The sequence below is a fragment of the Oncorhynchus gorbuscha genome, linkage group LG14 (genome assembly GCF_021184085.1).
Source record: "Oncorhynchus gorbuscha isolate QuinsamMale2020 ecotype Even-year linkage group LG14, OgorEven_v1.0, whole genome shotgun sequence".
Taxonomy (NCBI): domain Eukaryota; kingdom Metazoa; phylum Chordata; class Actinopteri; order Salmoniformes; family Salmonidae; genus Oncorhynchus; species Oncorhynchus gorbuscha.
In genome coordinates, this window is record NC_060186.1 from 54423531 (window position 1) to 54445283 (window position 21753).

Genomic DNA, 21753 nt, shown 5'->3' on the forward strand with positions numbered 1-21753 from the left:
GGCTACTTACTTCAACTATAGAGGTTTCAGTCAGAGGCAACAATACTTGGCAACGGATAGAGTTCCCTCTGAGTCTACCACTTGAATTAGCATATCACCAGTAGGAGGGACTGCAGTGGGGCTGAATGAGGGGCTTGGTGTGGTGGCAACAGACGGTTTGCGGTCATTGGCACAAAGCTGGGATAATGGTGTTCCAACATGGGGAAAGAGACACCACAGGAGTGGCACATGACCCAGTGACCCAGAGTCAGAGTGACCCGCCAGAGAGAGAGAGAGACAGGAGCTGAAAGAAGCAGGGAGAATGAAGGCTACAGGATACTGCAATGATAACAGCCCTCCCTCAGGATGGGGAAGGCATAAACACAAGAGGAAGGCCCCCACTCTTTCGCTCAAAATGAATGCTGATTAAACAAACCCTGCGAGGGCTCTATCAAATTGATTTACAAGATACTTCAAATCATCCAATCAAACATTTTATTTTCAAAAACAGAGCAACGAAGGATCTTACCACTTACAATTCATTCACTTCAACATTTCATCTTGAGAGGACAAATACATGCCAATGTTGTGAAATAATGACAACTAGAGTGGTCAGACACAGAATTAGCCTCTATTGAAGACTGCGTTCTAAATGTACCCTAAACTAAACACACTTCATAGTAACTTGGTATTGATGCTATGGTTATAGACAACTCAGGATTGGTCATTTAAGAGGCCATGATTTACAGGTTCACTTTACACGGGTACATTTTGTGTTATTTGATCTTGGAGTTAGTTTCCTGGTGTGATTTGTAGGGGTTTAATATTCAAGCAAACACAATACAACTGTTTTGGCCTTCATGTGCACCTGTCACTCTGCAGTTCACATATTTTCTAGGTAGATGACCGTGCCAACTTTAGAGAAAGATAACAGCAACAGAATTGGTCTTGATGGTGCTCAGAGTGTATTTCAGTAGTACTAGAACACAGTGATGAACCCACATTGGGTAAGTTGACATCTCTTCACATCGGACTAAGTAATGTACGTAAAGTTAACATCCAAGACACACATGGAGAATCATTTTAGCTGATACAGCGGAAGTCTACTTGATCACAATCCTGAGTACACACTGATCAGTTGTCAAATTAACAGAACTACATTTAACACAGACTACTGATGAGGCACTTCATGACAACTATGGGATCTACAGTGTGGATGGATTGAGAGGACATGGTATTCTACATTCAATATTGTCACTAGCAAACCAACAGTTTGTCTGGTTATCTCAATGAAGTAGGTAGAGCAGACTCAATGGCCTTTCTCTCTCTAAAAACATGATCCCAGCAAATGGCAAATGAGGGTGATCCCTTGTGCTCTATAGATCTGTATGCTGCACTTATCTCGCTCTTATCTAAGTACGTATTCATTTACTATAGCAGCTTGAAAGGCAAACGTTAAACAAAGGACATGTAAAGCAAACAGACGTACGGAGCTTAAGAAACCAAAGCTATCGATTAAGGGCGCTTTCACATATTTCTGTATGATCCGTATCCTAGAGCATTTGGTACCTGATCCGAGCTATAAAACATGAGCCCTGGCTCAAACTGATCCTGGACCTGGGTGAGTGGCGGGTCCAAGTTCCAGGACCAGAGTACAAGGTATTGTGACGCAGCAGCGTGAGTCGTGTGAAACTTCTTGCCCGTTGTTAACAAGCTAGCTTCCTAACGGCATGTGGAATGTGTCTCGCAAATCACATTCTGAAACGGTTATTTTCAGATCTTGAGAAAGCAAAACGTATGTTGTAGATTGTCACAATTCAGGAAACCGATCAAGGATACCAAATGTCATATGTGAAAAGGACCTAGAACACGGTCACTATGCCTTAAATTGTCTACTGGGACATCAAATACTTTGTAATATTCTTAGTCCATCTGACGTACCTGCTTAATCTTCTCTATAAAAATAACATGCAGTGACAGTTACATCTGAAGTACCTCGCTCTTCACTGCCTGGTCGCTACCTGATTCTCTTCGATAAACAGAAAGACTTGGGTCCATTTTCACAGTCATTGGAACAACTCATTGTGCGCGGCCACAATCCTTCAATCATAATTGGACGAAATCACAGAGTGACACAATCACAGTCCAGGCTTTGGTTCAGTCCAACAATGACGAGACTTCTCCTCAGCTCGGAGCGTGATTGCCACTTGTGTTGCGTTAGTATTTCTCCATCCAGGAATCCACCTTGATTCAGACATTTTGGCTCTTCTCAAAACTCCAGTTTCATAACTAGTGATTTCCAGTTAGTTCAGTTCAGGAAAACTAACCAGTGCCATCGTTAATGAGGTACCAATGAATTCAAGATACCCCTGGACCCCCATCCACTAACCACGTTTTTATACCATTCTTCAATCTAGCAAAGGACTTGGGCTCTGACTCTCTTAACCACCAGCAATTTGTGGTGTATTAGTTTCTCCAGGAAGTAAGGGTCAGAGGTGAAACTCCCTGTTCCTCCACATTGACCCTGTGGCGCTTGATGGAAGTCATGTCCAGGAACCCTGAGTCTCCATTGCCCTCCGCTCCTATGTGGATCTTCTCCCCTGGGGCAGAGAAAGCTGAGCAGTAGGGGGGCTTGTGAAAGTGCTGGGACTTGGCTGGGGGCTGTGTGTGTGTGTGTGTTGGGGGGGTGTCTACAAGGCCGTCTCCTGCAACGTGTGAGCCAGTCGGCAGGAAGGCTGAGGGGTTGCGGTCTCCTCGTCCTCATCCTTCTCTCGCTCCGTCTCCTCAGTCTTCTCCTCCTCTTTGGGATGGGACACTCCATTGCTCTCCTTCCGAGCCATCTGGTAAGGATGTGTGTCGATAGCTTTGGGCTGAATTACATTTAGAAAGATGAAGAAAAGAAACAGCGAGTGGCTATCACAATAACTGTAAAGGGCATTCACAATTACTACTCAGTAACAATGTTACGGCTGGTATGTTGGTTTTCACTGGTTCATAGGCGGTATCCTCCATCTCGGAGGCCTGCAGCCTACCTTCTGTGGCAGTGGGGTGACACAGCAGAGTATCTCCCTGTAGCATTCAGGCAGGAAGAAGAGCAGGTTGCCCAGGACAGGGTACACCGTCCCTGGGGTCAGGTCCTTCTCCTTCATAGGACCAGTCAGCAGGCTGACTATCAGTCCCACTATCACCACAGTGGTAGAGTTGTGGGCACTGTACCACAAATAGGATAGATTGTACAGGGCCTGCACACCCGTAGGCCTGGAGAGACAAACATGTACTTGGTCAGATTCTTGTCATCATCCCTAAAACAGTTTGAATATTTTTGGAGGGATACAGTTCAAGTGCTTTATGTTTGATGCTGGTGTTCTGGTTCCAATGCTACCAATTCAATGAGAACAAGAAGTCACTGTACTTTGGTTTGGCGGTGATCAAGGTAATCAGAGTGGTCATGACAGCAGTGGTCATGACAGCAGTGGTCATGTTGCTGGGGAGGGGCATAGCGGTGCCGTTGATGATGGGGGGCAGAGTAGTGGGCACCGCCATACGGGACACAAAATGCCCAATGCCAATCCAGAAGGCCATAACCAGGCCTGCCACCAACCCTACTATCGCACCCTGTGGACAGAGAGTTACATAAAATTCAGAAAGATCTCGCTAATTCACCACAGATAAGGAAAAAGAAAGTCATCACAATCTTACGGTATATGTTACTGTTCAGTGAAGAAACCCGTATGTCCTCTGCATTAGTATCCCTCAATGCCAGCAAACTTGACCCGTGTTACCAAGGCAGTGTTTTGACTTACAGTGGAGTTAGCCCAGGGGAAGAACATTCCAACCTGACCCGTGTTACCAAGGCAGTGTTTTGACTTACAGTGGAGTTAGCCCAGAGGAAGAACATTCCAACCTGACCCGTGTTACCAAGGCAGTGTTTTGACTTACAGTGGAGTTAGCCCAGGGCAAGAACATTCCAACCTGACCCGTGTTACCAAGGCAGCGTTTTGACTTACAGTGGAGTTAGCCCAGGGGAAGAACATTCCAACCTGACCAGTGTTACCAAGGCAGTGTTTTGACTTACAGTGGAGTTAGCCCAGGGGAAGAACATTCCAACCTGACCCGTGTTACCAAGGCAGTGTTTTGACTTACAGTGGAGTTAGCCCAGGGGAAGAACATTCCAACCTGACCCGTGTTACCAAGGCAGTGTTTTGACTTACAGTGGAGTTACCCCAGGGGAAGAACATTCCAACCTGACCCGTGTTACCAAGGCAGTGTTTTGACTTACAGTGGAGTTAGCCCAGGGGAAGAACATTCCCAGACAGAAGAGCCCGAGGAGAGGACCACCCACCATCCCAAAGATACTTAATGCTGCCTGGAGGAGAGAGAGAGCGAAAAAGAGAGGTTTATCATCTTTTACTCTTATGTAATATGAAGCCTCTGTCAAAGATAGTAGTAGGTGATCCTATGGTGGGGGGGGGGGTGTATAGGATAGAGGAGCTGGGTAGAGGAGTAACCATTAACTAAAGCAAAGACAGCAGGGGACATGGGTCAGTCACCTGCAGCACTGAGCCCATGTGAGACGCGGTGTAGGCCATGGCCAGACACACCAGCCCGTAGGCAAACGCTGGGAGAAGAAAATAGGAAGGGAAAAACAGGTCAGGACCACAGTAGTACAAACCTGATAGTGTACCAGAAAAAATAAAATAAAAGTCTAAATTTGTTTGTGGACTCTACTCGAGCAATAACTTAACAAAAAGCTTGATAAAATATGAACACTGCCTGCCACTGTTCATAAACACTGCCAGCGTGTGGCCACTCAGAACAGCAGCTCACCCAGGCCTTTGGAGAGCAGTGTGGCTTTGGCCTCCGTCATGGCCGGGCAGTAAGGCTTGATTAGGTCCTCCATGGTTACCGTCGCTAGGGAGTTAAACGCTGATGAGATGGTACTGCAACACAAGAGGGAGGGAAGCTGAATGAGTAATGTCATGGGGCTAAATTGTGTGGTGTAGTGTGTTCATAATGGTATCATAATACAACCTTTACTGGTGTACCACAACACCATGACATTAATGTATGTTCCCTGGGGTCTGACTAGTATTACAGACCGAGCACATGAGAGCCAGTAGCAGTGGCAGTTAAGTGAAGTACCTGAGAGCGCCGCTGAACAGGCAGGCGACAAACAGCCCTGGTAGGCCAGGCAGGTCCCTAAACACATCCATCACAAAGTACAGCACCATCTGCAGACCGGAAGGAACATTTAGACTGGATCAGCAGAGACAAAATGACATTTATAGGAGAACTTAACCAAACAATGGCCTCAACTCAAACATCTTTACAAAAGCCTTTCTTTGTCTATGATCTGAAGAGAGATTCATTAACTCGGGCTTCAACATGAATCAGATTCACATCGAAATACTGATGTGTAATATTCCTATCGCACGCAATATTTTGGAACGTGTAACATCCGGGGTTTTTTCTCCTCTTGCGGCTGCTTCGCGTACACGCCAAGTCCCACACCCTGTCACTCAAGCAGCACAGTTCCTCAATCTCGCTGTTAGATTCACTATTAAGTTTGCATGCGGTTCTGTTACTGTAGGTCAAATGCAGTCAACATATTGTTCCAAACAAGAACGATGCCGCTTTCCACTTTGCTTCTTAATAGAAGACATTATACTTCACCGATTTCAACAGTTCACCCAAGAGTTGATCAATAGCAACAACAAAAAAATTGCAATCTTTGATAAAACAATTATAATAATGCCCATATCGTGCTGCCCTTAACATAACCACAGCCAAACAGTCACATCAGGATGTCAGCACAGTGAGGGACCACTAAGTGTGTTGTTATGGAGGTAGCAAGTCCTACTTGCCTGGTCGTTGGTTTTGACGTAACCCTTATCCAGTGGGCTATCCTCACCGTAGCGAGCAAACATCACCAGGCCCATCAGACAGCCCAGACACAACACCACCTGCTGGCAGGGAAACACCACGTAGCACGACCTGGCGACACACCACAACGTATAATATTACCATTGTGTCTAAGTGTTTGTTTTTTTACATGATGTAATTCATGTGAATCCAGTTCAACCAGGTGTTTAGTGTTGATGCTTACATGACTGCCTCCCTCTCAGTGCGGGAGCTGAGGTACCTCTGGACCTGGGCCTGGTTGACCCCGTACAGCGCCAGCATGAGGAACACCCCGCCCACGCCCAGCGTCCAGAACGTGTGCCTCTCCGTCGGGTCAGGGTTCAGGCTACATCAGACACAGGTCAAAGTGGAGGAGGTTTACAACACTACACACAGAGCCGTAGCCCATTTTTTAAAATCCTCTGTAACTGGTCCAGGGACAGTTTTAAGTCTCATTAGGTCCACTAAGGAAAAGACTCACTCCAGACTTGCGATGCGGCTGCCGTTGATGGCTTTCCTCCACACCTCTCCCATGCCTCCTGCCTGGTGAGCCCCCACTATGATGACCGCCAGTTGGCCAGCAAACATCACAATGGTCTGGAACACGTCGGTCCAGATGACTGCTTTCAGCCCTCCCTGACAAGCAAGACAAGATATACATACTGTGTATCCAGCTGTATATGATAATTGCATTCAGAGTTGTAGGGAGATGGGTGGCTAAATTGAAAACTCACTGACGAAAAAAGAGACACTCACTAATGTTGTGTACAGGGTGCACACCAGTCCCATGGCCAGCACTGCCCCCCAGAGGTCAAATCCAGTCACTGCAGGTGGACAGTATCAACAGCACACACCACCAACATGGATCACATTTACACCACACCTGTCATTCATCGTCTATAAAGCCAGAACAGGTACTAAAGTTCTCACCGAACGTACTCAGTAAAACTGGTATTATTCTACCACTTTATATAGGAAATACACGTGACAGATCCTTTTACCTGCATTGAGTGCGAGTGCTGGTGCATAGAGGACCACTCCCATATAGATCACCTGCAGAGACAGTCAAACAACGGTCCAAATTCAGAGGGACGCAAACTGAGTAGGAGCCATAGGTGGTTGATTAAAATACATATCAATTACACATCAAGTGGTGAAACTTCACAGGGAAAAGGGCGAGTACCTACTTGTACAGAATGTCCCTGTTCTGCAGAGCACAGCATGTACAGGATATTAGTCACGTGGGAACACACCAGGAGCACACACAGACAGGCATAACTACCAACAGTCTGGAGGACACAAATACACTCACCATCTGAAAGATAAAGGTCACGGTGCCCATGATGCGAACCGTCTTATTGAAGCGCAGCTCCAAATACTACACAATGAAGAAAAGACGGGGGAAGGAAAGAGGGATGTTAAAGTCTACCACTGATCATAGAGCCTTAGTCATCTGTGACGGTCGATTCTGAGCGCAATAGAAGTGGAGATTCTAAGGGCCGGGGCACAGTCCTTTGTTGTCAGCAGCACCGTCTCGTCTGCTGTACTCTGGTTCCGCTACTCTGGTTAGCCATTGTCAAAATGAAAAAGCAGACATGTTGAGAATGTTGTTTTTGTGTTCAACTAGCCTCCCTTGCCAGGGTTCTGGCGAGACAGAGGCACAGCGAGATACACCGCTGCACACAAACTCCTCATCATTCACAGACACGGTTCCCTCTTTAGGTAAGGTTAGGGTTTAGAGCTCACCTCATAAGCACTGGTGAGGCGGAGCCTGTAGAAGACAGGTATGAAGACGTGGGCGGGGACAAGCAGACCCAGGAAGTAGGAGACTCCCAGGAACCAGTACTGCGTTCCGTAGGTGTAGATCTCAGAGGGCACTCCCAGGATGGCCACGGCTGACTGGAAGGTGGCGAGCAGTGACAGCGACACGGGCAGGCAGCTCATAGAACGGTCGGCCAATAGGAACTCCTGCGTGGTGCGCTGGCGCCCGCCGGACAGGGCGTAGAACAGGCCGATGCACGTGGACGCCACCAGCAGCAGGGCGAAGATCACATAGTCCGGCGTGGAGAAGTGCATCTGGACTACGTCCCCCATGATGCCGCGGGGTGAGGGGCTGGGAATGGAGGTGGGCTTGGCCGTGGGTGGCGCAGCCCGGGTGGATGAGGACGGTGTTAGTAGACACTCACCTATAGGTCTCCTCCCAGACACCGAAGTGGAAGGATAAAATGCTATAGTGAGGGAGAGTTGGGAGACGGAGAGCGCAGTTATTCTCATCGCCTGCGCTCTTAGTTTTTCTCTACAAGCATGAAGAGCTAGATACACGCAATGCATACAGTAGGTGCTCTAATGGGAACATTTCACACCGCCCTATAACCAAATATAATTCACATCTATTCATTTTCCACTTGGTTACTCTTCCATTTCAGAGCATCTCAGTAACGGCTAAAAGTTGAACATTGAAACCCATGGTAAATCCTCTCTACGGTAGGTCCGTCTGCCATGGCAACACAGTTGCTGCTGATAAAAGTGCTAATCAAATGTGCATTAGTTCTCAAGGTTCCAACACACTGACGGTTGGCGGTCTATTGACACAGACCACAGTGAGTGTGAGCCAGGGCAGACTGACCTAGCCTAACTCCTTAACATCACAACAGTTAGTTAATCAGCGGCCTAACACACAATTATACATTCACCTCACAGTGCAACTGACAGAGATCGCAGTGTCCGAGGTCTTCACAGTCTCTCACTCCCTCAGCGAGCAGACAGGCATTATAGTGGGGCATGCCTACAGTATTTACAGTATGCCGTTTACATCACCTCACTGATGCAAGGATAACATCCTATTGTGACCCCGACTCATGCATTTACAGGACAGGGAGAATACTGATAGTTAAATAACTAATAGGCATGGGAGAGAATGAGGGAAAAGAGAGCGAGGGAGGGGAATATTGACAAGACAGGGAATAGAGAGAGAGGAGCGAGGCAGAGTGAGGGAGAGAGAGAGCTAATTGATACGCTTGAAGCAGGTCTTACCGTGTCAGTGGTTGGGCTGGCTGGCGAACGGTGGTCTGAGGTTGGCCGTCTCACACAGAACCTGGAACTTAATAGTAGCCAAGCTGTGGGAGTGTCTTCCTCATAGGCGCCAATCATAAGCCCCTGTAGAAGGCAAAGGGAAGACCTGCAACAACATAAAGTGGTTTTCATAACACAGTTAACACATAAATAATCATTCAGAACATCTAGGTTATTGTTTTAAAAGTATAAGGGCACATTATAATACCAAACTTGATCCTACCCATCGTTTGCACTGCCACTAAACAAACTATCATTTACAGTCTCTACTTACTGACAATATTTGTATTATCAACTGTCAAAACATCAGGACCCACCACACTCTTAATCACTTTCACTGTTCTACCAGTCAAAACATCAGGACCCACCACACTCTTAATCACTTTCACTGTTCTACCAGTCAAAACATCAGGACCCACCACACTCTTAATCACTTTCACTGTTCTACTGTTCTACACAGTCAAAACATCAGGACCCACCACACTCTTAATCACTTTCACTGTTCTACCAGTCAAAACATCAGGACCCACCACACTCTTAATCACTTTCACTGTTCTACCAGTCAAAACATCAGGACCCACCACACTCTTAATCACTTTCACTGTTCTACCAGTCAAAACATCAGGACCCACCACACTCTTAATCACTTTCACTGTTCTACCAGTCAAAACATCAGGACCCACCACACTCTTAATCACTTTCACTGTTCTACCAGTCAAAACATCAGGACCCACCACACTCTTAATCACTTTCACTGTTCTACCAGTCAAAACATCAGGACCCACCACACTCTTAATCACTTTCACTGTTCTACCAGTCAAAACATCAGGACCCACCACACTCTTAATCACTTTCACTGTTCTACCAGTCAAAACATCAGGACCCACCACACTCTTAATCACTTTCACTGTTCTACCAGTCAAAACATCAGGACCCACCACACTCTTAATCACTTTCACTGTTCTACCAGTCAAAACATCAGGACCCACCACACTCTTAATCACTTTCACTGTTCTACCAGTCAAAACATCAGGACCCACCACACTCTTAATCACTTTCACTGTTCTACCAGTCAAAACATCAGGACCCACCACACTCTTAATCACTTTCACTGTTCTACCAGTCAAAACATGCAATACTTTCTTTCACACAACATGCATTTTGACAACACACCCAATTCCAGCTGATCTGAACTGTCCTGTCCTGCATAACTGGCAGCTTCCTGCAGAGCGAGGCGAGTCAAGGAGATCTGGTGAGACGCTGAGCTCTCATTCCATTAGTCCTCAGAGCAAGCGGTCATGTGTTAATGCGAGAGAGTGTGTGTGAAGTTATGAGAGGGTGAGCTGGTGTAAGTAAGTGAGGGGTCAGTGCCATGACTTCAGTCCTTACATTGTGCAATCATCATCATAAATCCTAGATTCCAAGGGATGCAGTAGTTTAAAGCTCCGGCTGTGTGTTAACAATAAACTACCTTCTCCTCATTCACTCCAGGTTACACTTCAAAGTAGGACGACACAGTATGTCTGACAGTAAATGATCCTCTCACGTTGCCTTTTTTATACGTAATATTTTTATTCACAGTTAATGAAAGATTAAGATATTGTACGTTTCCCATTTTTGACTCCCCTTAACCCCCCCCCCCCCTCCAGAATGCCTTCAAACACATTCTAAAAATAAAGGCAAAGTCATTGAGGGACATATCAGAAAACAAAAACGTTTACAACATAATGTTTCTTAAATACAAAGCAAAAACTTAATAGCCTAACAATTTCAGGTGATCTTATCGGCCCATATAGCTGGAACCGCAATGGGTGGGGGTGGGGCCCAAGAGTACTAATCTGGAGAAAGCCTTTGGGGGTGTTTAAAATAAGATATCATCGTGTCCCAGGTGGAATAAAATTTGTTGGTTGACCCTCTAATGGTATACTTTATTTGTTCTAATTTTAGGAATCGCATCAAATCTTTGAGCCAAAGAGAGGCTAAGGGAGGATTGACAGATTTACAATCCAAAATCCTCTCCGCCCTGTGCCACTGGGTTCTGGACTTCGAGACGGGCAGCCCCCCAGGTGGTGAAGGTAGGAAACATCACCTCCACTCCGCTGATCCTCAACACCGGGGCCCCCATAAGGGTGCGTGCTCAGCCCCCTCCTGTGCTCCTTGTTCACACAGTCACCTTCACCACCTGGGAGCGGCCCGTCAGGAAGTCCAGGACCCGGTTGCACAGGGCGGGGTTCAGACCCAGGGCCTCGAGCTTAATGATGAGCTTGGAGGGTACTATGGTGTTGAATGCTGAGCTATAGTCAATAAACAGCATTCTTACATAGGTATTCCTCTTGTCCAGATGGGATAGAGCAGTCTGCAATATGATGGCGATTGCTTCGTCTATGGATCTTTTGGGGCGGTATGCAAATTGAAGTGGGTCTAGGGTGTCAGGTAAGGTGGAGGTGCTACGATCCTTAAAAACTTCTTCGGGATCGGTGTCCCATCCACGGGACGGTTGAGCTAATGTAGGCTAATGTGATTAGCATGAGGTTGTAAGTAACATTTCCCAGGACATAGACATATCTGAAATTGGCAAGAACTGAAGCTAACTGCACTGTCCAATTTACAGTAGCTATTACAGTGAAAGAATACCATGCCATTGTTTGAGAAGAGTGCACAATTTTGAACATGAAAAGTTATTAATTAAAAAAAGGGCACATTTGGGCAGTCTTGACCAAAATATTTTAACATAAATGCAATGGTTCATTGGATCCGTCTAAAACTTTGCACATACACTGCTGCCATCTAGCGGCCAAAATCTAAATTGCACCTGGGCTGGAATAATACATGGCCTCTCTCTTGCATTTCAAAGATGATGGTACAAAAAAAACGGTTGTTTTTCAATTTGGATGATCTTTTACCAGATCATGTGTTATATTCTCCTACATTCCTGTCACATTTCTCATCGCTGGCCCTCTTAATGTTGGGTATGTCATTTTAGGTTAAAATTGAAAAAAGGGGCAGATCCTTAAGAGGTTTTAATGAACTAGTCTCTCAAAGCACTTCATGATGACAGAGGTGAGTGCTACGGGGCGATTGTCATTAAGTCGTGGTACCCTTCCCCAGATCTGTGCCTTGACACAATCCTGCCTCGGAGCTCCATGGACAATTCCTTCGACCTCATGGCTTTCGCTCTGACATGTACAGTCAACTGTGGGACCTTATACAGACAGGTGTCTCAAATCATGTCTAATCAATTTAATTTACCACAGGTGGACTCCAATCAAGTTGTAGAAACATCTCAAGGCTGATCAACGGAAACAGGATGTACCTGAACTCAATTTCAAGTCTCAAAGCAAACGGTCTGAATAGTTATGTAAATAAGGTATGTTTTTTTATTTCTAATACATCTGTAAAAATGTCTAAAAACCTGCCCTCACTTTGTCATTATGGGGTAGTGTGTGTAGATTTATTAAATAAAAACAAATCCACAGCAATTTTAGAATAAGGCTGTAACGTAACAAAATGTGGAAGAAGTCAAGGGGTCTGAATACTTTCCGAAGGCACTGTAGGTAAAGCAGATCCCCTGATTGTATGGGACACCTTTAAATGCACTTTTTGAGGCCACTCAATACAATACTCATCATTAAAACAAAAGCAGTTTCGGTCAAAAGAGATTAGAATAATAATTCTGTTGCCACCAACATAATGCTATTTATATCGGGCATACAACAATCTCAGCTCTGTAGATTTTAGCTGTGAAGAGACAGAATCAGTAGATAACTTATTCTGGTATTTTTCTTTCTTTTACCTTTATTTAACTAGGCAAGTCAGTGAAGAACAAATCCTCATTTTCAATGACGGCCTAGGAACAGTGGGTTAACTGCCTGTTCAGGGGCAGAACGACAGATTTGTACCTTGTCAGCTTATTGCCCCTATGTAGCTTGTTTCTGGTCACAGGTTCAGGAATAGTAAAAAAAAAAAAAAAAGTCACAAAATTCACTTAAAATTTACCTTACAAATAGCAGTGTTGGAGCTATTTGGAAAGTCAGTCAGTCAATCAATAATAATAATCTCCTAGGAAAGTTTATCTTTAGCTCATAATCTGTGGATACTACGCGATTAGAAAAGGTTCAAAAGGTATGTATGTAAAACATCACAGCACAATTGAAAAATATATGGCACATGAAAACCAAACAAGGATAGTCTATGGTGATAGGTGGGATTGGTTGAGAGTGGCTGATGGGTGGGATTAAAGATATCATGTTCAGTAATGTACTGTTGTTATGTGATTGCTGTATATAAAAGTCTCATGCATGTAAAATGTATGTATACATTAGTTGGAAGTTTACATACCCCTTAGCCAACTACATTTAAACTCAGTTTTTCACAATTCCTGACATTTAACCTCAGTAAAAAGTCCCTGTTTTTGGTCAGTTAGGATCACCACTTTATTTTAAGAATGTGAAATCTCAGAATAATAGCAGAGAGAATGATTAATTTCATATTTTATTTCTTTCATCACATTCACAGTGGGTCAGAAGTTTACATATACTAATTGAGTGTTTGGTAGCCTTGCCTTTAAAATGGTTTAACTTGGGTCAAACATTTCAGGTAGCTTAGTGGTTAGAGCGTTGGACTAGTGACCGGAAGGTTGCAAGTTCAAACCCCCGAGCTGACAAGGTACAAATCTGTCGTTCTGCCCCTGAACAGACAGTTAACCCACTGTTCCTAGGCCGTCATTGAAAATAAGAATTTGTTCTTAACTGACTTGCCTGGTTAAATAAAGGTTCAATTTTTTGTATTTTTTTAAACAAGTTTCCCACAATAAGTTGGGTGCATTTTTGCCCATTCCTCCTGACAAAGCTGGTGTAACAGAGTCAGGTTTGTAGCCTCCTTGCTCTCACACGCTTTTTCAGTTCTGCCCACAAATGTTCTATAGGATTGGGGTCAGGGCTTTGTGATGGCCACTCTAATACCTTGTTTTTGTTGTCATTAAGCCATTTTGGCACAATTTTGCTGTTTGCTTGGGGTCATTGTTCATTTGGAAGACCCATTTGTGACCAAGCTATGACTTCCTGACTGGCGTCTTGAGATGTTGCTTCAATTTATCCACATAATTTTCCTTCCTCGTGATGCCAGCTATTTTGTGAAGTGCGCCAGTGCCTCATGCAGCAAAGCACCCCCACAACATGATGCTGCCACCACCGTGCTTCATGGTTGGGATGGTGTTCTTCGGCTGACAAGCCTCCCCCTTTTCCCTCCAAACATAATGATGGTCATTATGGTGAAACAGTTCTATTTTTGTTTCATCAGACCAGAGCACATTTCTCCCAAAAGTATAATCTTTGTCCCCATGTGCAATTGCAAACCATAGTCTGGCTTTTTTTAATGGCGGTTTTGGAGAAGTGGCTTCTTCCTTGCTGAGTGGCCTTTCAGGTTATGTCGATATAGGACTTCTTTTACTGTGGATATAGATACTTTTGTAGCCGTTTCCTCCAGCATCTTCACAAGGTCCTTTGCTGTTGTTCTGGGATTGATTTGCACTTTTCGCACCAAAGTACGTAAAAGTACTTTGAACGTCTCCTTCGAGCGGTATGACGGCTGCGTGGTCCCGTGGTGTTTATACTGGCGAACTATTGTTTGTACAGATGAACGTGGTACCTTCAGGCATTTGGAAATTGCTCCCAAGGATGAACCAGACTTGTGGAGGTCTATATTTTCTTTTCTGAGTTCTTGGCTGATTTCTTTTGATCTTCCCATGATGTCTTTTAGTTTAGTTTTAGTTTATTAATTCAACCATTTTCAAAAAACAAGCACACAAAACTTGAAAAAGCCATATGAATAAAATCGAGGATAACAAAGTCTGGGACTTATTTCCATTGTGGTCCTCTTGAGACAAGATGGCTAGACAAGATCGAACATCGTACGGCAGTAGAAGAACATCCATCTCATCATTCCAATTACATCATAAGGGTTATTCATATGGGCACAGAAGACATCAAACATATTTGTACTTTATTTTAAAGCTGCCCAGAGAGAAAGTTGTTTTTATGGGCAGAGGCAACTCATTCCATTCTAAGGCTCCAGTATACAAGAAAGTACCTTTCCCAACATTACTCCTGAACCTGTATGTCAAGCAAAGAGGCACTGAGTTTGAAGGTAGACCTTGAAATACATCCACAGGTACACCTCCAATTGACCCAAATGATGTCAATTAGCCTATCAGAAGCTTCTAAAGCCAAGACACCATATTCTAGATTTTTCCAAGTTGTTTAAAGGCACAGTCAACTTAGTGTATGTAAACTTCTGACCCACTGGAATTGTCATACAGTGAATTATAAGTGAAATAAATCTGCCTGTAAAGAATTGTTTGATGAATTACTTGTCATGCACACAGTAGATGTCCTAACCAACTTGCCAAAACTATAGTTTGTTAACAAGACATTTGTGGAGTGGTTGAAAAATGAGTTTTAATGATTCCAACATTTCCTCTCTCTGCTCTGTACTAATGAGTATTCAAATTGTCCCAAAAAATATGAATAATTTCATTTTCTTTAGTTGTAAAGATCTGAAAAGAATGTTTAAATATTATTGTTTTCAATGGGATAAACTGTTAATACACCTGAGGTATTGTAAATTTGAGGGATCAGTGGTGAGGCAGATTTGCACTTGAGTTGATGAGCTAGAAATCAACCAGCCTTTTCTCCATGCTTGTAAACCAAACCGCATGCATGGAGTAGCTGCTGCTCAGCCTTATCTGTGGATAGTAAATTGTACTGAGTTTGAAGACTCAACCTTTTTTTGTAAAGTTCTGGTGGAGTATTGTTGATCTAATTCCAGAATGGCATCGATCAGCTGTTATGTGTTTCATTTTCCGTTTACTGAGAGGAATAGGAATTGATTGCCTATAAAAACAACCTAAAGTGTAGATGGAGAGATTAAATCTGTTTTAAATAGACATCAATTGTATTCAATAAAACGGTGTAGAATGAATAGTTTGAAAGTAAATATGAGTTTATGTCTCAATGGAGAGCGATTTGTATAGGTCAATAAGAATGAAAGGTCAAGCAAAAGAGGAGCATGGTCACTAACAATGGCAGCATATTCTACGTTCTCAGAGGGAAGAAAGGCTTTATCAATGAAAAAGTAGTCTATCCTAGAATAGGAGTGGTGCATGTGAAAAGAGAAATCTTTGTTACTGGGAAAAAGGAATCTCCATGTATCTACTCATCCTGCCTGGCTCACAAATTTGAGGGAGATAATTATCTGGGGTTTGAATGATCCAAGGCTGGGTCTTATCCCACAATTCATGTCACCTCCAAAAATGAAATAGTTGAGGCAGCAAATAAATGTTTGTTAATAAAATCAACATCATCCCAATTAGGAGCAAAAACATTTACAAGCAAACACAGGTATGAAAGACAGAACAAGGTTTGTAACGCAACTAAAGTGGCCAAATAACAACTTAAAATGAAGCACATTATTCCGCTTCACAATGGGTGTAGAGCCGAACTGGCATCCATAAGCAGCGATGAGATTCAAGTTTGGGGAAGAATTTTCACCATAAAACGCACCTTTATAATAAAAGCATTTCATGGATAATCACATGGTCACTTTTGATAATGGTGTTTTCCAGCTAATGGAACATTCACACTTATAGCCTACTGCCGTGTGTGCATTGCTGCGCTTATAATGTGAAGAACTAGCCTAATAGTTTATTAACATTTTAAGCCGTTGTGTTCTGACCTGTTGCATCAGCCTCATTACTAAAAAATGTTTTTTTGATGCTAGTGGTGGTACTAATTCGGATCTATTGCATCCCACAACTGTCCCAGATGATGTTTGGAATATTTATTTATCGCACAGAATTGGTCAACTTTTGTACTATGGGGGATAGTAGATTGACATAGGTTAGTACTTTTGCTGTTTATTAGGCCTACTCACCTTGTTGGCTGACGAAAAGTAAATGTGGACAGTTCCAATATCTTCAATATGCATCTCGAAATTGGATAAGGATGCGCGTAGTTGCGTTCCCAATGTGTCTGTCTTCACTTGTAGCCTGTGAGAAAGACCCGATCACGTGATGGAGAGCAGTGTGAGTGAGAGGTGCTTCGGAGCGGGCAGTATTTATGGAGAAGGGCTGCAAAAGGCATGGATTATTTTAGGGTGCATTATGGCCACACAAAGGGGATGCCACCGGGAAATTTGAGGCACAATCAAGCGCTTCTCAAATTCTGAATGAAAGACTGACAGTGTACAGCCGGTGCAAAAAGGCACTTTTTTCAAATCATTAGAGTTGCATCATGCAGCCTTACAATGTATTAAAAATCAAAACCTATAGCCCAATGTTTGTAGAACAACTAAAGTTACATTAATAACTAAATTAAGCACATAGGAATACCTATTTCTTTGTTAACCGCTCAACACAATAGCCACATGTGCACACTCGCTCAAATCATTTGGAGAAAAGATCCTTTCTATTTTATTCAACTATGTTCAATTGTATTCTTCATACTAAAAAATAATGCCACGTAATTCTAAGCAAATCTTGTATGCTAAATTAACTAGTGTAGCCCACAGACATACGGCATAGCCAGATCAGGACATAACATAAGGACAACTCAGGGTATTCTATTCTGTTCATTTGAAATGGACTACATTTTCTTCATATCTGTCTAAAATAAATGGATTTATTGTGTTGGTGTATGCTATATTACAAGGATTTATTAGACTTTTAAAAATGTAGATGTTCTAAAAGGTCTGCATCAGTGGCTTGTAGGCTGTGTGTGGAAGCCACGAGATGCTGAATGTGTTTATGTTAATTAACAGTCAACAACCGTGAGACTGACAGTTAGTTGCTTGACAATCACCGCTGACAAATTTTGCCACAACCCTAGTCAAAACTGGCCTATTTGTATTTGTCTTTATTATGGATCCCCATTAGCTACTCTTCCTCGGATTCAGCTAAATTAAGGCAGTTATACCATTTTAAAAACATTCATAACGGATTTCACAAGCTATTATGAGTGTGCCCTCAGGCCTCTACTACCACTTACCTATAACAGAAAGTCCATATGTACGTTATTGTGTTTGTATGCATGTGTCTGTTTGTGTTGCTTCACAGTCCCCACTGTTCCATAAGGTGGATAAGAGCGTCTGCTAAATGACTTAAATGTAAATGTAATGTAATGTGTATTTTTATCTAACGTTCCTGCTGGCATGAGTTATTTGACGTGGAATGGAGTTCCATGTAGTCGTGGATCTACGTAGTACTGTGCGCCTCCCATAGTCTGTTCTGGACTTTGGGACTGTGAAGAGACCTCTGGTGGCATGTCTTGTGGGGTATGCATGGTTGTCCCAGCTGTGTGTCAGTAGTTCAATCAGACAGTTCAGTGCATTCGACATGTGAATACCTCTCAAGTAGTGATGAAGTCAATCTCTCCTCCACTTTCAGCCAGGAAATATTGAAATGCATATAATTAAAGTTAGCTCTCTGTGTACAACCAAAGGCCAGCTGTGCTGCCCTGTTCTGAGCCAATTGCAATTTTCCTAAGTCGCTCTTTATGGCACCTAACCACACGACTGAACATTAGTCCATGTGCGACAAAACTAGGGCCTGTAGGACCTGCCTTGTTGATAGGGCTGTTAAGAATGCAGAGCAGCTCTTTATTATATACATACTTCTCCCTATCCTAGCTACTGTTGTATCAATATGTTTTGACCAAGACAGTTTTACAATCCAGGGTTACTCCAAGCAGTTTAGTCTTGCTCAACATCCACATTCATTAGAATATTTAGCTGAGGTTTAGGGCTTAGTGAATGATTTGTCCCAAATACAATGGTTTCAGTTTTTGAAATTCAAATATGGGTTGTGTTGTTGGCGTGTTCCACGCCAAGTCCCCACTGCCGCACCACTTATCTGCGCTCAAAACTACACAGAGTGAAACCCGACACTCAAACTGCAGCACCCCGCAAACATGAGACCAAAGTACGCCAACACCAGTGAACCACAAGGCGAAAGCCTAAACACCCACTAAATCAAACAATCAATGTCATTACAAACGTATGAAAGCATATGAAAACAAGATATTAACCAGAGTAAAATGCTGAAGTTTTTGCATTATTAAATAGCTAATGCCAACTTAGTTCAAACAAAAATATTTAAAAAACACTTAAAACACAGCTATTTAACACGTGCTACTAGTGTCATCCAATGTTACTTACATGGATACAGGTCTCCAGGCAGTTGATTTCAGATGTAGCTAGCTAGATAGTTGACCATATGTCAAGCTATCGCTCAGCTAGCTAGCCGCTAGAAATGATGAAGTGCTTAGCTCACGAATTAAAGCAAATCAACTTGTTGCCATGTAAAAATAGTATGTCACATTAGCTAGCCAGCTAGTTAGTAAACAGTCAATGTGGCCAGCCATCTTCAGCTAGCCAGCCAATGAGATTGTGATGTAGCCAACGTTGCCAATCTCTGACAAATGTAAATAAAAATGTCCTCGGAATGATAAAACATTGCTTCCACGTGAAAAGCAATTTCAAAGTGCATGTCAGTGTCATATCAGCCTGCCGGCCACCCAGGACAATCAGTCCGTGGCCAGCCAGCCAGCAAATGCTAGCAAAGTAGCCATCCAGCCACATATTCCGCCAGACATGTCTAGCCAGTCGGGCCACTAGCCTTCCTCTATCAACTTTACTCTAGGTGCCGGAAATACAATGCTTTAACCTCGGCCAGTGTGTCAAAGGTAATGGTCTCTCCCTTGTAAGACACGAAGACCGGCAGGGTGTAGGAGCTAAAACGTTATACTGTTCTTGTTGAGACAGGTTTTGATATCCTTGAATTCAGTTTGAATCTTCACGAGGTTGGCACTCAGATCCGGGTAGAATCGTATAGATCTTGGCCACAGAAAGAAGGTTGATGCTCCTCGCAGAGCGCTTAGCACATTCATTGTCTTGGTAATGATGAAAGGTAATGATTGATCGCCATAGGCCACTCGGCTGAGTTGGGTTTGGGGGAAGAGCTCCAGCGACTTGTCAAAGACACTGTTGCCCATTCCTTCCACCAGCATGTCGGAGACAAATTTCACAGGGTTGACTGCAGTCTCAATTCCCTCCATAACGCCAAGGATCCGGATATGTTCCCTTCTGGTATAATTCTCCAACGAATCTACCTTGGAAAGAGGAGCTGTGTTGACTGTTTTCATACGAGACATCTGCCTCCAGCTCAGCAATCTGCTTGGTGTTGGAACCTTCTAGTGTAGTGAGGTGTCGCCCAAAAGACATCAATGGAAGTTTGGAGAGGTGTCAGCGAAGTACTGATGAGAGAACCCATATCCTCTTTTAGGCTACTTATTTTTTTTAGCTAGTTCAGCTACCAGAGTGGTCATAGAAAAGGCCTCTGACTCTGTAGCAGGGCTGGCCGCTACAGTCATTTTCAGTGCTTGAGTAGTTGATTAAGCCTTCGGGTATACGACTCGTGACATGTGTATGAGTAGCCAAGTGTCTTGGAACAGCTTCACAGTCAATGACTCCGTACAAAAGGCTCATTTGGTTAACCATTTGCGGCTGCATCTTTCAGCATTAGTTTCCAATATGACCAACACTGAATGTACAAAACAGAAACACCTTCCTAGCAGTGAGTTGCCCCCAGAAGAGCCTCAATTCATGGACTCTACAAGAATAGAAAGAGTGGGAGGCCCTGGTGCACAACTGAGTAAGAGGACAAGTACATTAGAGTGTCTAGTTTGAGAAACAGACACCTCACAAGTCCTCAACTGGCAGCTTCATTAAATAGTACCAGCAAAACACCAGTCTCAACTTCAACAGTGAAGAGGCGACTCCGGGATGCTGGCCTGCTAGGTCTGCAATGCAGTGCCCTAGACCACTGCGCCACCCGGGAAGCCCAAAAAAGCCTTTCTTTGTGAACAGTTCTTAAGATCTGTGGTTCGTCATGTAAGTTGAGAGGGGTTTATCTTGGCTATAAAAGATCTTTGTATTTTTCTGTAGTCACTTTTCAAATGGTTCATTAGAGATAGCGCATCATTGAAAGTCAAAAGGCTTTATTTTCAGAACAAGAATAGCTCATATTACAAAAATATGTAGTTTAAGTATAACTCTGACTGGTGTGTGAAGTTTGTAACTATCCTCATTTGATAAAGCATTAAAAATGCCACCACAATATTCCAAAACAAATGGGCCGTTTCCAGCTACATTAGTCAGTTAAAACATTAACAATGTCTACACTGTATTTCTGATCAATTTTATGTCATTTTAAAATGGAAGAAAAAAGAGCTTTCCTTTCTTAAAAAAACAAGGACATTTCTAATGACCCCAAACTTTTGAACGGAGGTGTATATACATTCATATGCTGTAACTTTATACAGGAAGCAAGTGAACATTTCAGTTGTCGTTCCGATTCCACCACGGTCCGCATATGATTGATTCATGTATTGTGATATAGGCTACCAGCTGGAGCACAATAGCTGTGACCAGCACAGAGGGCATCCGGTCTCTGATAGAGGGAGAAAGCGATAGAGCATGACACACAAACACCGCCCAACAACACAGCATTGTCCTTTTACAGGTCACCGAGAGAAAACCCAAGTCTATTACATTTTACGTAAACCTTGTGACTGCATTTTACAGCAGTCCCCATGACTGGCTTCAACAAATATAGGCCAGTAGGCTGGACCAATGATTTACATTTACATTTAAGTCATTTAGCAGACGCTCTTATCCAGAGCGACTTACAAATTGGTGCATTCACCTTATGACATCCAGTGGAACAGCCACTTTACAATAGTGCATCTA

The 21753-nt window shown here is 43.4% G+C and overlaps 1 protein-coding gene across 2 annotated transcripts in view; it reads right to left on the reverse strand.

Annotated features, from left to right (window-relative positions):
- Positions 1–457: 457 nt before the first annotated feature.
- Positions 458–21753, reverse strand: part of LOC123995129 (sodium-dependent multivitamin transporter-like) — a 36210-nt gene continuing 14914 nt past the window's right edge. The window contains exons 1-16 of one of the 2 annotated variants that reach the window (XM_046298501.1): positions 10126–10273; positions 8914–9058; positions 7627–8108; positions 7193–7258; positions 6882–6933; positions 6637–6704; positions 6362–6516; positions 6086–6226; positions 5844–5973; positions 5122–5210; positions 4807–4919; positions 4530–4597; positions 4259–4345; positions 3392–3594; positions 3012–3237; positions 458–2849 (exon numbers count right to left, since the gene is read on the reverse strand). In XM_046298501.1, coding sequence (XP_046154457.1) covers positions 2670–2849; positions 3012–3237; positions 3392–3594; positions 4259–4345; positions 4530–4597; positions 4807–4919; positions 5122–5210; positions 5844–5973; positions 6086–6226; positions 6362–6516; positions 6637–6704; positions 6882–6933; positions 7193–7258; positions 7627–7974 — 1926 coding nt within the window. In that variant the 5' untranslated portion in view covers positions 7975–8108; positions 8914–9058; positions 10126–10273 and the 3' untranslated portion in view covers positions 458–2669. Of the gene's footprint in view, positions 2850–3011; positions 3238–3391; positions 3595–4258; positions 4346–4529; positions 4598–4806; positions 4920–5121; positions 5211–5843; positions 5974–6085; positions 6227–6361; positions 6517–6636; positions 6705–6881; positions 6934–7192; positions 7259–7626; positions 8109–8913; positions 9059–10125; positions 10274–21753 lie in introns of those variants that run through there. The other variant, XM_046298500.1, reaches the window with a different exon arrangement.